Here is a 15,160-nt window from a genome sequence, read left to right as displayed (position 1 = left end):
GTTCAAGTACACATGTAACTAACAGAAATGGAATGTCTGTGGCACTTGTTCAGTTTGTCTGAATCTTATGTTCATACAAATATTTACACATGTTAAGTTTGCTGAAAATAAACAGTTGATAGTGAGAGGCCTTTTTTTTGCTGAGTTTATATATACAGTCTCTCTTTCTGTCTCTAAAGATCTTTGGAGCTGGTGTACCAGCGTGAGGGGATAATGGAGGGGATTCCTCTGTACCGTTACGTGGCTCCTAAGACTCTGTTCGCTAATGGCTCAGACTACGCTCCCAACGAGGGATTCTGTCCCTGCAGACAGTCTGGCCTCCTCAATGTCAGCAGCTGCAGATCCAGTCAGTGCACACACACGAGCGCACACACCCGGACGCATGCACATGTTTTCTTTAGGGCTGCAGGTAGCCTAGCGGTTAGCGTGTTGGTCCATTAACCGAAAGGTCGCTGGTTCGAATACCCGAGCTGCCAAGGTCAAATCTGTCCTTGAGCAAGGCACTAACCCTAATTTCCTTCAGGGGTGCTGTACTACTATGGCTGTAAAAACCCATTTCCCTCCACCTATTTTATGTTTTCATACATGCACACCTCAGGGGTGACAGTTACTATAATTCTTCTAATCATGACCCAGATACCTTGTCTGATAAACAGACTAGTGGAGGAGGTATGGCAAACGCACACAGAGGAGCCATGCCGCTGTGTAAACAGATGGAGAAGCACTTAGGCATGAGACAGCATCATGTTTCATTACACTCTTATGTTCCTAATCTAGCACCCCATAGAACATGCATCAAGATAACATGTACACTGGCTGAATTGTAGCTTGAGAAATGCCCACATACTGTGTGACCATTTTTGTATAAATCATGGATTGATGTCGAGGGGAGATTAGAACAAAAGTTCAAATTCAGGATTCAACCACTTGTCTCACAAATACTGCTTACACAGGATATTGATGTTGTATTAATATTGTTTTCTAGACTCCCCAGTGTTTATCTCCCACCCGCACTTCTACAATGCTGACCCTGTCCTGCTGGACTATGTACAGGGACTTCAGCCTACTGAGGACCAACATGGACTTTTCATAGACATCCACCCTGTGAGTAATATTTCTATATGTTATTTATTTGTGTGAGTACCAGTCAAAAGTTTGGACATACTCATTTCAGGGTTTTTCTTTATTTTATTATTTTATACATTGTAGACTAATAGCGAAGACATCAAAACTATGAAATAACTTGTGGAATCATGTAGTAACCAACAAAAAGTGTTAAACAAATCAAAATATATTTGAGGTTCTTCAAAGTAGCCACTCGTTGCCTAGATGACAGCTTTGCACACTATTGGCATTCTCACAACCAGCTTCATCAGTTTGTCACCTGGAATGCATTTAAATGAACAGGTGTGCCTTGTAAAAAGTTAATTTGTGGATTTCTTTCCTTCTTGATATGTTTGAGCCAATCAGTTGTGTTGTGACAAGTTAGGGGTTGTATACAGAAGGATAGCCCTATTTGGTAAAATACCAAGTCCATATTATGGCAAGAACAGCTGAAATAAGCAAAGAGAAATTACAGTCCATTACTTTAATCCGGAAAGTGCAGCCGCAAAAACCATCAAGCGCTATGATGAAACTGTCTCATGAGGACCGCCACAGGAAAGGAAGACCCAGAGTTACCTCTGCTGCAGAGGAAAAGTTCATTTAGAGTTACCAGCCTCAGAAATTGCAGCCCAAATAAATGCTTCAGAGTTCAAGTAACAGACATAACCCAACATCAACTGTTCAGAGGAGACTGTGAATCAGACCTTCCTGGTTGAATTGCTGCAAAGAAACCACTACTGAAGGACACCAATAAGAAGACTTGCTTGGGCAAAGAAACACGAGCAATGGACATTAGACCTTTGTAATTCTGTCTTTTGGTCTGAGATCAAAGATTTTTGGTTCCAACCGCCATATCTTTGTGAGACGCAGGGTAGGTGAACGGATCATCCCTGCGTATGTAGTTCCCACCGTGAAACATGGAGGATTAGGTGTGGGGGTGCTTTGCTGGTGACACTGATTTATTTAGAATTCAAGGCACACTTAACCAGCATGGCTACCACAGCATTCTGCAGTGATATCCCATCTGGTTTGCGCTTAGTGGGAATATAATTTGTTTTTCAACAGGACAATGATCCAACACACCTCTAGGCTGTGTAAGGGCTATTTGACCAAGAAGGAGAGTGATGGAGTGCTGCATCAGATGACCTGCCCTCCACAATCCCCCGACCTCAACCAAATTGAGATGGTCTGGGGTGAGTTGGACCGCAGAGTGAAGGAAAAACAGCCAACAAGTGCTCAGTATATGTGGGAACTCCTTCAAGACTGTTGGAAAAGAATTCCAGGTGAAGCTGGTTGATAGAATGCGCAAAACTGTCATGGCAAAGAGTGGCTACTTTGAAGAATCTCAAATAAACAAATAAAAATATATTTTATAACACTTTTTTGTTTACTGCATGATTCTATATGTGTTCATAGTTTTGATGTCTTCACTACTACAATGTAGAAAATAGTAAAAATAAAGAAAAGCCCTTGAAGGAGTAGGTGTGTCCAAACTTTTGACTGGTACTGTATATACAGCGCATTTGGAAACTATTCAGACCCCTTGACTTTTTCCATGTTTTGTTATGTTACAGCCTTTTTCAAAAATGTATACAATTTTCCCCCTCAATCTACACACAATACCCCATAATAACAATGAAATTTAAAAATGGAATTAGTACGTTTTACGTAAGTATTCAGACCCTTTACTCAGTACTTTGATGAAGCACCTTTGGCAGTGACTACAGCCATGAGTCTTCTTAGGTATGATGCTACATGCTTGGCACAACTGTATTTTTGGAGTTTCTCCCATTTCTCTGCAGATCTTCTCTAGCTCTGTCAGGTTGGATGGGGAGCGTCGCTGCACAGCTGTTTTCAGGTGTCTTCAGAGATGCTCTGGCTGGGCCCCTATTCAGAGACTTGTCCCCAAAGCCACTCCTGCGTTGTCTTGGCTGTGTGCTTAGGGTTGTTGTCCTGTTTGAAGGTGAACCTTCACCCCAGTCTGATGTCCTGAGCGCCCTGGAGCAGGTTCTCATCAAGGATCTCTGTACTTTGTTCTGTTCAGCTTTCCCTTGATCCTGACTGGTCTCCCAGTCCTTGCTGCTGAAAAACATCCCCACAGCATGATGCTGCCACCACCATGCTTCACCGTAGGGATGGTGCCAGGTGTCCTCCAGATGTGACGCTTGGCATTCAGGCCAAAGAGTTCAATCTTGGTTTCATCAGACCGGAGGATCTTGTTTTTCATGGTCAGAGTCCTTTAGGTCCATTTTCACAAACTCCAAGCAGGCTGTCATGTGCCTTTTACTGAGGCGTGGCTTCCGTCTGGCCACTCTACCATGAAGGCCTGATTGGTAGAGTGCTGCAGAGATGGTTGTCCTTCTGGAAGGTTCTCCCACAGAGGAGCTCTGTCGCAGACCAAGGCCCTTCTCCCCCGAATGCTCAGTGTGGCCGGTCGGCCAGCTCTAGGAAGAGTCTTGGTTTTTCCAAACTTCTTCTATTTAATTTTTTTTTTTTGACATTTATTTAATTAGGCAGGTCAGTTAAGAACAAATTCTTATTTACAATGATGGCCAAACCCTAACCTGGACGACCCTGGGTCAATTGTGTGCCGCCCTGTGGTACTCCCAATCACGGCTGCTTATGATACAGCCTGGAATCTAACCATGGTCTGTAGTGACGCCTCTAGCACTGAGATGCGGTGCCTTAGACCACTGCACCTCTTTGGAACCCATGATGGAGGCCACTGTGTTTCTTGGGGACCTTCCATGCTGCATAATTTTTTTTTTTGTACCCTTCCCGAAATCTGTGCCTCCACAATCCTGTCTCGAAGCTCTATGGACAATTCCTTTGACCTCATGGCTTGGTTTATGCTCTGACATGCACTGTCAACTGTGGGACCTTTTATATAGACAGGTGTGCCTTTTCAAAATCACGTCCAATTAATTCAATTTACCGCAGGTGGACTCCAAGTTGTTGTAACATCTCAAGGATGATCAAAGGAAACAGGATGCACCTGAGGGTCTGAATACTTATGTAAATGTATTTCTGTTTTTATTTTTTTATACTAACCTGTTTTCGCTTTGTCATTGTGTTGATTGAGATGGAAAAAGTCATGGTCTGAATACTGAATACTGTCAATCAAGTCATCAATTACATTTTATTTGACCTTTTTGACACTAAGTGGCGACTGTAGCAAAGTAAAACTAGCTGTTTTGAACCCTGTGTGTGTGACAATTTGAGCACATCCGTTGTAACTGCAGTCATTAATACGGTAAAGGTCTGTCGACACTTCCAAAACTTTTTGTGTGTTCATCTTATCATTAGAAGTAGTGTCATGGTCAAAAACGTACCCACCATAAACTATGGTATGTACAGAACATATATTTACCCAGTATCTCTTTTTGCCCAATATGTCATTATCTATATTTATCTGGTAGAAACTGGTGTTGCCGACAACTTTCTCTGTGTTTATCACCCAGAGAGGCAGTAAAAGTGAGGCCACTTTGTCCTTATCTAAATTGATTGTGTTAACACCTAATCTGACAGCTGTAGGGCCATATGGAATGTCAAGCATGCATACATACTGTCCTAGTGGCGTTCACCTAACCCATAAAAACCGAGAGCGCTTGGCCTTAACAGTTTCTTACAATTATCTGTCCCCTGGACTGGGGGAAATTTGTCTTGGACATTAATTTTCAGAGACATTCACATGAAGACCCTCCAGTTTAGAGGACTGAGTCAGGAAGACGTTTTTATCCGCTCGCACTGTTTGCTGCAAACCATAGAGATGATCTTGTTCAGCTGTAATCATAGAAAGCTTGTTTTAAAAGACACTTGTGGGAGATGCTGACACAGTGGTAGACTAGATTCAGCCCCTGGCTGTTTTTATTGGAGGGAGAGGATGATCAGGAGGCCGGAACATAATTATCATTTGTACACTGTAAATTGACCACAACTAAGCCCCAAAAGAGATTGTATTTTCAAATACAATCAGTTCATACCTTGATTTATATTGAGACACCACCATGTATGTATTTTTTTATTTGTGGGAATACTTGGAAAAGATTTCCTAAATTAAGCTAATTTTTAGTCGCAATTCCTTTTACCAAGCCTGTTGCTGACCCCTGATCTAACGGATGTGAGAGCGGATATCTTTAAAGAATTATAGTAATTGTCCAGCTCCTGTGCCAAGTTGTCTGCACTGTATGTGAACTCTGAACTGTAGACTTTTCATAGTACAGTCAGAGGAGCAGTTGGAATTGGTATGAAGCTAATAAGACCTTGCTGTAAAACGCTTACAACATGAGTTGGTCTGTCAGAGCGTAGGGGTGAAAACCGTTAGTGACCAGGGTACCTGGGGTCCTAGGTTATACAGAGGGCTTTGCTGTGGCAGCAGTGTGTAAACATCTATAGATGGCAGCTCTGTCCTCCTTTGTGTTGTGGTCACAGAGGTTTTGGGGTGATTTAACTGTCTGACTGTGCCCAAGTCCCTCAGACATTAGCAGCCAGAAGTCTAGTCATTGTAATCTGGGCACCCAGAACCAAAACATGCATGCTGATGGGGAAGTCTTGCGAGTCTTCACCTCCCATCGCCTTGCTTCATTCTCAGCCATATTAGAGAAGGTCCAAAGTCCCTTCCCTCAGACCACCTTCTCCAATGTGTTTTGAGGAGCTAAGGAGAGAGGATGTGTGGAATTGCAGAAAGATGAAGTGACAAAGAGCCTATGCCATTGTGACCTATAGCGTTAAGCTAATTGTAATTGCAGTATTGATTATTATTTTAATGTGTATTTTGAATGTTATGATACCAGTGTTATGATGCCTGTATGGTACCACTAAACCAGATCACTCCTAAAAACGGATTAAGCAAGCCAAGAAGTGAGGGTATTGGTGTGACTGGTGCTTTTCGCTGCCCTGTACTGTTTGTCAATACCATATAACAATATTGGCATGATTTTATAATGTGGCTGCAGGTGATGCGATGTACAGATAAGGCCATGTGTGCCCGAGCTGCTAGTATTTTGACCCTTTATTTGACCCAATAAATGTGGGGTGATGGTACATAGTGGGATAGGATTAGCTTATGATTGCTGTCTAAGCAAGAATCACACTTGTTTTAGGTAACTCTCACACTCACGCCAATTCTAAAGGTATGGTGGACACACCGATTGCTATAAGCTTTTCCCAGAAATTGGTTAATCGACCAGTCTTGGTGTAGCAGTAAGGGGGAACAACCGGAGCAGGGCTTGTACCAGTGACATTTTGGATCTTGGGCTGTTGAGGTGAACTTACCACCACACCATGAGTCATGACCGCAGTAAAATTCTATATAACCGTTGAGTCATCATAATCTCCTTTTACGCACTCTGGACATGCCTTAGTAGTAGCCTACCCAACTTGCTAACGATCATCAGGTTGTTAATGGCCTGGTACTCCGGGCTCCGTTTAAGCAATATGGCACGAGGGGGTGTGATGTATGGCCAATATACCACGGCTAAGGGCTGTTGTTATGCACAACGCAGCGCGGAGAGCCTGGATACAGCCCTTAGCTGTTGTATATTGGCCATATACCACAAACCCCTGAGGTGCCTTATTGCTATAAAAATAAATATTTGCCTGACAGCCATGGTATGACAAATCAGCATTCAGGGCTCGAACCACCCCGTTTACAATGTTCCTCTTACCACTGACATCAGTGCAAATGCCATCGAAAATCCCATCAAACACTTATCGAAACAGTATGTGCTTTTAAAACTCACCTCACTGTGATCAATTTGAAGAAAGAAGTTCAACAACAGGTTGAAACAGAGTGGAAAACATGATCGTTGTGGATGTTGTCAAAGCCAAACACAACTAAACGGACAGTGCTTACTAAGGTGATTCATTTAAAACACCCTTGGTTTCCCAAATTAAGCACTGGGTTGTTTGGGCAGAATATCACCTGTGGCGCAGAGACGTGGCCAGAGTGGCCTACCCAGCACGAGTGACGTGGCCAGAGTGGCCTACCCAGCACGAGTGACGTGGCCAGAGTGGCCTACCCAGCACGAGTGACGTGGCCAGAGTGGCCTACCCAGCACGAGTGACGTGGCCAGGGTGGCCTACCCAGCACGAGTGACGTGGCCAGGGTGGCCTACCCAGCACGAGCGACGTGGCCAGAGTGGCCTACCCAGCACGAGCGACGTGGCCAGAGTGGCCTACCCAGCACGAGCGACGTGGCCAGAGTGGCCTACCCAGCACGAGCGACGTGGCCAGAGTGGCCTACCCAGCACGAGCGACGTGGCCTACCCAGCACGAGCGACGTGGCCTACCCAGCACGAGCGACGTGGCCTACCCAGCACGAGCGACGTGGCCAGAGTGGCCTACCCAGCACGAGTGAAAAATGGGAAAGTGTCCTCCAGTCACTATTCCAGTGCATACGGATGCTGTCTTTTTTGCCCATTTGATAATGGCCATTTGAAATCAGAACTAAAGACTAGATTAAGTTGATGGTAGTCTGATGGGTGAAGATATGATCACTTGATGAGAGAGCAGTGTGTGCAGCCTGAGGAAAGGAACGGAGCACAAACTTTCTCAAATCATCAATAGCCTATAGTGCGTCATGCTGCCCATTATGCCTTTTTGTTTTCTAAGGCATTTGAAGTTTTGTATCATTTACAACTAAAGTTGCCAAATAACTCAATCTAGCGTATGACCCTTTTTTAACATGGGCACTTCATATGTGGAATGGGAAAAATATTATTTATATATTATTCAGCTCAAGTTCAATTTGATATTCTTTCTATAAAATAATGGCATGGGACTTAAGCATATCTTGTCTGCTAAATGAACAAGCCTATGGCATGGCGCATAGCCAAATACAGTAGGCTAACTCTTATTCAGTTCTTCTGAAATACATTTTATTCATATCATTTCTTTAGACCTGCTTAATAAAAGGCATGAGCTTGTGCACATCAAGAGAATGATTTAGTATAGAGATGCTGACTTATGGCGAACAACAAACTGTAAGCTATAAACACACAGTTGCAAATTAACTCCCAGTAATTTCTTGGGTACCCAATAAATGACTGAGTTTATACATATGGAGTGTGCCACTCTTTAGATCTGCCTGAAATGAATAAGGAGTTTATTGTGATGGCTTATATTTAAATGATTTTAGACTTTAAAAAAATGTAATGTTCAATAGGTGTGCATCAGAGGCTTTTATGATGCTTGTATGAGTGAAGCCTGGTGGTGCTAAACGTGTATGTTAATTTAACGGTCAATTACCGTGAGACCAGCAGGCTTTTGCGTGACAACCAGCTGATAAAATGTCATGACTGCCACAGCCCTATCCAGGGAAAGGGCTGTATTACTACCTCCTGTACCATTAACTCTGTCTTCTTGGTGTCTTTAATAGAGGACGTGGAAGTCTACTTTCATACAGGTAGGCTTCTTTAGTTAATAAAGTGAAGACGTGACTTTCATAACTGCTGCTGTAACAATTGGCAGGCAGTGGGATCAGACTGGGACAGTTGAGCCCTGTAGAGCTCAAGGAGTGAGAGCGGAGGAAGGATCCCCGATGTGGAATTAACCATCTGGGGTTTGATCCCAGCATGAGTCCTTGCGGTCCCCAAGGTCCATCCAGCTCTCCTACTACTGTTTCCTAGCCAGAACTGTCAGAACAGTATAGTAGAACTCTATCCTCAAGTGTTTCTCTGTGTGTGTGGGAACAGTTGTTTGTGAGATACGTGTGTGTGCAGGGGGAAGGGTGTACGACTGAGTGTGTGCATGGCACTCACACTACCCCACATACTGTACAGTACCCAGCTCTGGTCTTGTTTGCATCTGGCTATTTCCAGACAGGGAGTAGTCTCAACAGCCCTGTGGACAAACAGAGCTGGGGTTTTTACTGAATGAAGATGGGCCTGAAGAACAGCGTTGGAACAATTAGAATGAAGTAGATCTACTACATATACATGTAACTTCAAGGAGTAGACAGAGATTAAGCTATTTCTGGCTAAAAAAAATGTAATTGAAAGGATGTTTTAAGCATGCTGTTTAGTCCAGGACTAGGTTCTGTCTGGCAAACCGTCCCCATCAGCCGCTACACAGTCACAAGCTTGCACCCCCCCCCCCTTTTTGAATCTCCCTTACGGAATTCCAAACAAAACGATAAGGTAATATTTTGACAACTTGTATGAACAGAGTTGCTGATCTGTCAAATACATATTGTCTATGGTTTAACTGTGTAGTCTAGTTTAACACTTCAGTCTTAGACCTCACCTGACAGACCCTGACTATCTCCAGTTTTGATAATGACAGTCGGATTTCACTCATCTATTGATGAATGTAACCTATAGATCTGTACTGATGTTCCCTAATGGACCCAGTAGATGATGTGGATTTGTCAGTCTGTTATGAATCTAGGCAGTAAAATGTTATTGTGACAAAGGTTGGGAGATCAATCTTATTGACCAAAGTCCCATGTTTTCCAGTAATGTGGTGTGATATGGCACAGGCAGGTATTGATGTTTCAGGTGGGGTGATAAACAACTCTCATGGCTTGTGACAGTATGCACTGTGTCTGCTTGGGCAGCTAATACTTTCACCTCAAGTGAAGTCACTAACGATCTGCGACGATGCTGATGTGCCTCTTAAAAACAATGGCTGTTTCTCAAACCTTTCTGTGTCGGGATGCACATGAATCATTTCAAATGAACTTTTCACACAACAAATCAATAACACCAGCTAGTGTTTCTAGCTAGGACCCAATCTTTAGCTGCCTCTGAAGCTAAGCAGGGCTGGTCCTTGTCAGTCCCTGGATAGGAGGATAGATGTTGCTGGAAATGGTGTTGAAGGGCCAGTAGGAGGCTCTCTGGTTTAAAAAAAATGTAAATATCCCAATGCCCCAGGGCAGTGATTGGGGACATTGCCCTGTGTAGGGTGCCATCTGTCAGCTGGGATGTTAAACTGGTGTCCTGACTCTGTGGTCACTAAAGATCCCATGGCACTTATTGTAAGAGTGGGGGTGTTAACCCCAGTGTCCTGGCTAAATTCCCAATCTGGCCATCATACCATCATGGTCACCTAATCATCCCCAGCTTCCAATTGGATCATTCATCCCCTGTAACTATTCTCCAGGTCATTGCTGTAAAATGAGATTGTTCTCAGTTAACTTACTTGGTAAAATGAGGGATAAATAAAAATAAGCAAGTTCCCCCTCACTATTTTTGAATTCCTTCCTTTAGAAGCATATAAACAGCTGTCTGTCTGACTGCGTCTCTATCCTGTATCTGTATTTATGTATTCTGCTTACACAGGAACTTAACTTAAGTACTGTAGAGGAAATAATTACTGCGTGAAGAGCAACGCAACACAAACATTTCCACAGGACGGGGGGGGGAGGGGAGAGAGACTCTCACTCTGTATGCAGGCCTATACAGTATAATGTTTATTCCTCTGTTTGAAACTAGGGAACGCCACACACATTGCTGTATGACCGGCATTAACGGGTTAATTAATAAGTAAGAATGGGGACAAAAAGCATTTTTATGTTAGGCAAATGTTTTCATAGTTTCTCGGTATATTTTAAAAAGACGAAGCCCGCTAATAGACAAGTCCTAGTTGATTGTGTGTAGGACCGATGCTCAGACTGTTCAGAGGGTATTTTTGAGCTGTGTGTGTGTGAGTATTCATTTAGCTAGGTGTGACAAAGTACAGACTTTAAGCAGCTTGGGGATATCCGGCTTGGAAAGCAGAGCGATTGTCAAGTAGATTACCAGTCTGGTTATGATGACAGTTGATTTGTGCCACAAACTATTGTGTGTTTGGACACCAAGGGAGTGGAACGAAATGACCCTGATAGAAGAGAAACGAGTGAGACGAGATGGTTGGTTCTAGCTCTCTCACTAAGCTGAACGACTGGTTCTTCAACTGAGGCCAAAGAGCCCTTGTCCAAATGTTTTTAATCTGTTTCAATTGGTCACCTCAGTATTTAGAGTGCACTCAGTACAGACCGCTTGTTTGTCATTAGATGTCTAGGGAACATATTTCACGCTCTTCTGCCAACAACCCAACATTCTTTACTTGCTTGCTGTGGCAAGTATTTTCCCCATTTGACTTATTAAAGCTGTAAATATGCAGCTTTATTAATTTCTCTCTCTGCAGGAGACTGGTGTACCTCTGAATGTGTCTATCCGTCTGCAGCTCAACTTGTACATGAAGAAAGTGTCTGGGATCACGTAAGGATAACCCCTACCCAGGGCCTCTAACTTTTTTGTCCACCAGCCTCTCAGATTTTTTTTTTTTAGAGCAGTTGCCCTTTAATTTTTAATTACGCACCTTGCAAAAGACTGTTGATTGGGAAGGGGGATACCTAGTCAGTTGCACAACTGAATGCATTCAACTGAAATGTCTTCCAGAGAGGTGCAGGGGGGTGCCTTAATCGATGTCCAGGGTGCCCGGGAGCAGTTGCTGGGGTGTTAACGCCTTTGTTCAAGGGCAGAACGGCAGATTTTTCCACCTTGCCCACTCGGGATTCGAACCAGCGGCCTTTCGGTTACTGGCCCAACGCCCTTAACCGCTAGGCTCCCTGCCACCCTAGTATGCTAGGCGCCATGCGATGGCAGAGTTTGCAAAACAAATGCCCAGCCAATTGATACATCATGATTAATTCAGAAGGTTTTATGGGAAAGCCTTTAGAAATGACTGTTTCGGCATCGCTAACTGGCTACAGAGACACTTAACCAGGTAGTAACGTTACACAGGCATTCTCGTGCCGTAACGTCTTCAGAAAGTTGTAAGAAATGGCCAACAAATCACTGATGCATTCTTGAATATTCTTTACATGTGGGCTTTGGATTGCCCAAGTGCTAGACATTCTGCTTGCCAATGCTAAAATCTACCTGCATTTGGTGGGGCGGAAGGTGTTCATTTTAGGCCCTGCCCCTCAACCTCTCTGATCTATAACCCCTATCTGACCCCCAACCCATCAACATGTGCATGTCATATAAGGACATTCCCTGACCCCTGACCTTTAACCCCAAAGGCCATAAAGCTGGAGGGTCCCGTTCAATCTGGTAGTTTCTGATGGGAGAACTGTCTTCCTCTGCTGTGACCGTTGCATGCATTTGTATGTATAACTGTGTGACGGTTTGTGTTTGTCTGGAGCAGGGAAACTGGGAAGATCTCAGAGGTGATGATGCCCATGATGTGGTTTGAGGAGGTGACTGATGAGACACTTACTGGGTTCTCTTACCCCCTAACCTGCTGTATACCCCATACCATCTCTCCTCCCATAACTCTCCACCGTCAACACTTTCCACCCCTAACCTCCGGACTCTGACATTGCTAGTCCTAATGTTTCAATATTACTTAATTCCATTATTTTACTTTTAGATTTGTGTGAATTGTTAGATACTACTGCACTAGGAACACAAGCATTTTGCTACACTCTCCACCCCAACCTGCTGTATACCCCATACCCATCTCTCCACCATACCCATCTCTCCACCATAACACTCTATATTCCTCACCCATAACCCTAGCATATATACGTACCCCTAACCCTTTCTACACCCCCATAAATCTGTCCACTCATGATATTTTCTCTCCCCCTGTGGTAGAATGGTTATATCGACGGTGAAATCCTGACGACGTTCCACACTAACCTGGTGCTATTGCCAAAGGTGATGGTGTACATGCAGTACTGTTTCATAGTCCTGGGCCTGGCCACCATACTGGGGGTTGTACTACTACACTACAGGAAGAAGGTAAGGCCTCTACACCGGATGGATGGATGGATGGATGGATGGATGGATGGATGGGAGAGAGTGTGTTTGTTCAAACTGGATGTGGTACAAGTGGTTGTGAGAGAGGAGAGAACATGGTCATTCTTTGGTTTGCATGGCATGCGTACTAACCAATATGACCCTTAGACAATCCTGAACAGTCCTCCACTACCCATCAGAGAACAGAGACTCTTCCCACAGCCTCGCCTAACAAACCAACACACTGGTGCTCCTCCCTCTCCACATCACAGCAAACTGAGTTCATAGTTCACTGACGGAGTAGCTCAGTTGATTGTGTTCAGTGATCTATACTGTACAGTGCAGAGGTGCCACTTTGGGACAAGGTCACACCCCCAATGCCTGTCTCTCGTTAAAATAATCGTAGAGATTTCCCCTAATATAGCTGACACTATACGTTAGCCAGTTAATTTATAAACACGTGGACATAACTCTTAATGTTCCAGTTTATTCAAAAATATTGTTAAGCATGAGGTATAATGCCCATTTAAAGTTTATTTTCCTTTTTGAAATGTGGTTTTTGTTTTGGAGAGTTTAGGCAATAATAGCTGTGAACACACTCACTGCACTAGTGAGAGATCACGTCATGTGGTTTGTATGCTGCCTTACAGTAGCTGAGCACACTTCTACTGGCTGGACTAGCTGCCTAGAATCTACTGGCTGGACTAGCTGCCTAGAATCTACTGGCTGGACTAGCTGCCTAGAATCTACTGGCTGGACTAGCTGCCTAGAATCTACTGGCTGGACTAGCTGTGCAGACTAGATGCATCATTCGAATCACAACTGTGTATGGACAGTCTAGATGCTGAAACAGTGTTCCCTAAGGACAATGGACTGTACTGATAAGTTTGTGACATGCACATCCCCGAGGCATTTTAGGTCAGTGTTATGGATGTTGCAGGGAATCAGTTGGCCTGTTTTTTTTTGTTTTTTTTCTCCTACAGGCGTCGTTGAAAAAAAATCTGCCTACAGTGATCCAGAACCATGGGGTTGGTCCACATGTTAAACTGTTCCCAATCACTCCTGAAAACATGCCTCTATCATATCAATCAGAAGAATGGGATGGCAATATGAATATAAAATAATAAAATAATGATTTACCCTGACAGATTCTGATCTGCCTTGATTTGATTATAACAGTCCATTAGGAAGAGTGGCCAACTCTGGTCCTGGGGGACTGATGTGCAGGCTTCTGTTCCAACCCAGCTCTAAAATGCATGCTAAACTATAGGGGTCGTGGTATTTAATCTGGACCAGAATGACTTAGTCTCTAGATCTGACTGTAGTATTAGCTGAACCAGGTGTATGGAAGCTGGGTTGGAGTAAAAGCCTGCACACACTGGCCTTCTGGGACCAGAGTTCTCCTGATCAGTAGGAGAAAGATGTCTATAGATCACTGCCAGCCTGTTTGTTACTGCTCAATCAGGTCGATCAGAGGGACAATCCAAATGTTACGATTGATTGGTCAAGATTGTCTGTATGAGGTGTTTCATTAACCCTGGATGTCTTGCTTGCCACGCCCTCAATCATCTCTGTTTTCAAACTGCATGAACACAAAAACTGCAAAACACAAAAACTGCAATGATGAAACCGCACACTGCATGAACACACATACTGACTCAACACATTAAATGACCCAATGGCTGAGAAACTAAATACTGGGCCATGTTCAGTACAAAAACATTGGAATGTTGCAGATAGAAAAGCCATGAGTAGAGCTGAGTGGTTTACATATTCTACATTTCTATCTGAACGTTGGCCAATGTTTTCCTGCTGAACACGGCCCTGAGCTTCGTCTCTGTCACGTTATAATCGACTGATTTTAGTGATGTTCTGGTTCTTTTAGGCATCTGTTAAAGACACCGTACACAGCGCAGATGCCCTCAAACAAGACGGACAAATGTATCGTGAATGACACAGGTGGGTTTCAGGCCCACACGCTCAGCCTCTTATGTCCTAGGTGTACACACCCTTCTACACACATCAAGGACTTACACAATAGGCATCACACTCACCAACATCTCTATCATTTTAAATCACCATTTTCTCTTTTTTTTATTTTTTTATTTTTATTTCACCTTTATTTAACCAGGTAGGCAAGTTGAGAACAAGTTCTCATTTACAATTGCGACCTGGCCAAGATAAAGCAAAGCAGTTCGACAACATACAAAAACACAGAGTTACACATGGAGTAAAACAATACAATCAATGATACAGTAGAAAAAATAAGACTATATACAATGTGAGCAAATGATGTGAGATAAGGGAGGTAAAGGCAAAAGGCCATG

General features: G+C 43.6%; 1 protein-coding gene across 4 annotated transcripts in view; it reads left to right on the top strand.

Moving 5' to 3' along the window:
• Positions 1-15,160, top strand: part of LOC115159786 (scavenger receptor class B member 1) — a 50,293-nt gene that overhangs the window by 22,350 nt on the left and 12,783 nt on the right. For 3 of the 4 annotated variants that reach the window (XM_029709836.1, XM_029709835.1, XM_029709837.1), the window contains exons 7-12: positions 180-346; positions 986-1,104; positions 11,233-11,306; positions 12,238-12,289; positions 12,690-12,836; positions 14,719-14,792. In XM_029709836.1, the coding sequence (XP_029565696.1) occupies positions 180-346; positions 986-1,104; positions 11,233-11,306; positions 12,238-12,289; positions 12,690-12,836; positions 14,719-14,787 (628 nt within the window). In that variant the 3' untranslated portion in view covers positions 14,788-14,792. Of the gene's footprint in view, positions 1-179; positions 347-985; positions 1,105-11,232; positions 11,307-12,237; positions 12,290-12,689; positions 12,837-13,816; positions 13,976-14,718; positions 14,793-15,160 lie in introns of those variants that run through there. The other variant, XM_029709834.1, reaches the window with a different exon arrangement.

Source organism: Salmo trutta, chromosome 23, assembly GCF_901001165.1.
Source record: "Salmo trutta chromosome 23, fSalTru1.1, whole genome shotgun sequence".
Lineage (NCBI taxonomy): Eukaryota > Metazoa > Chordata > Actinopteri > Salmoniformes > Salmonidae > Salmo > Salmo trutta.
Note: the sequence above shows the minus strand (reverse complement) of the source record. Positions and strands in the feature narration are given on the sequence as shown.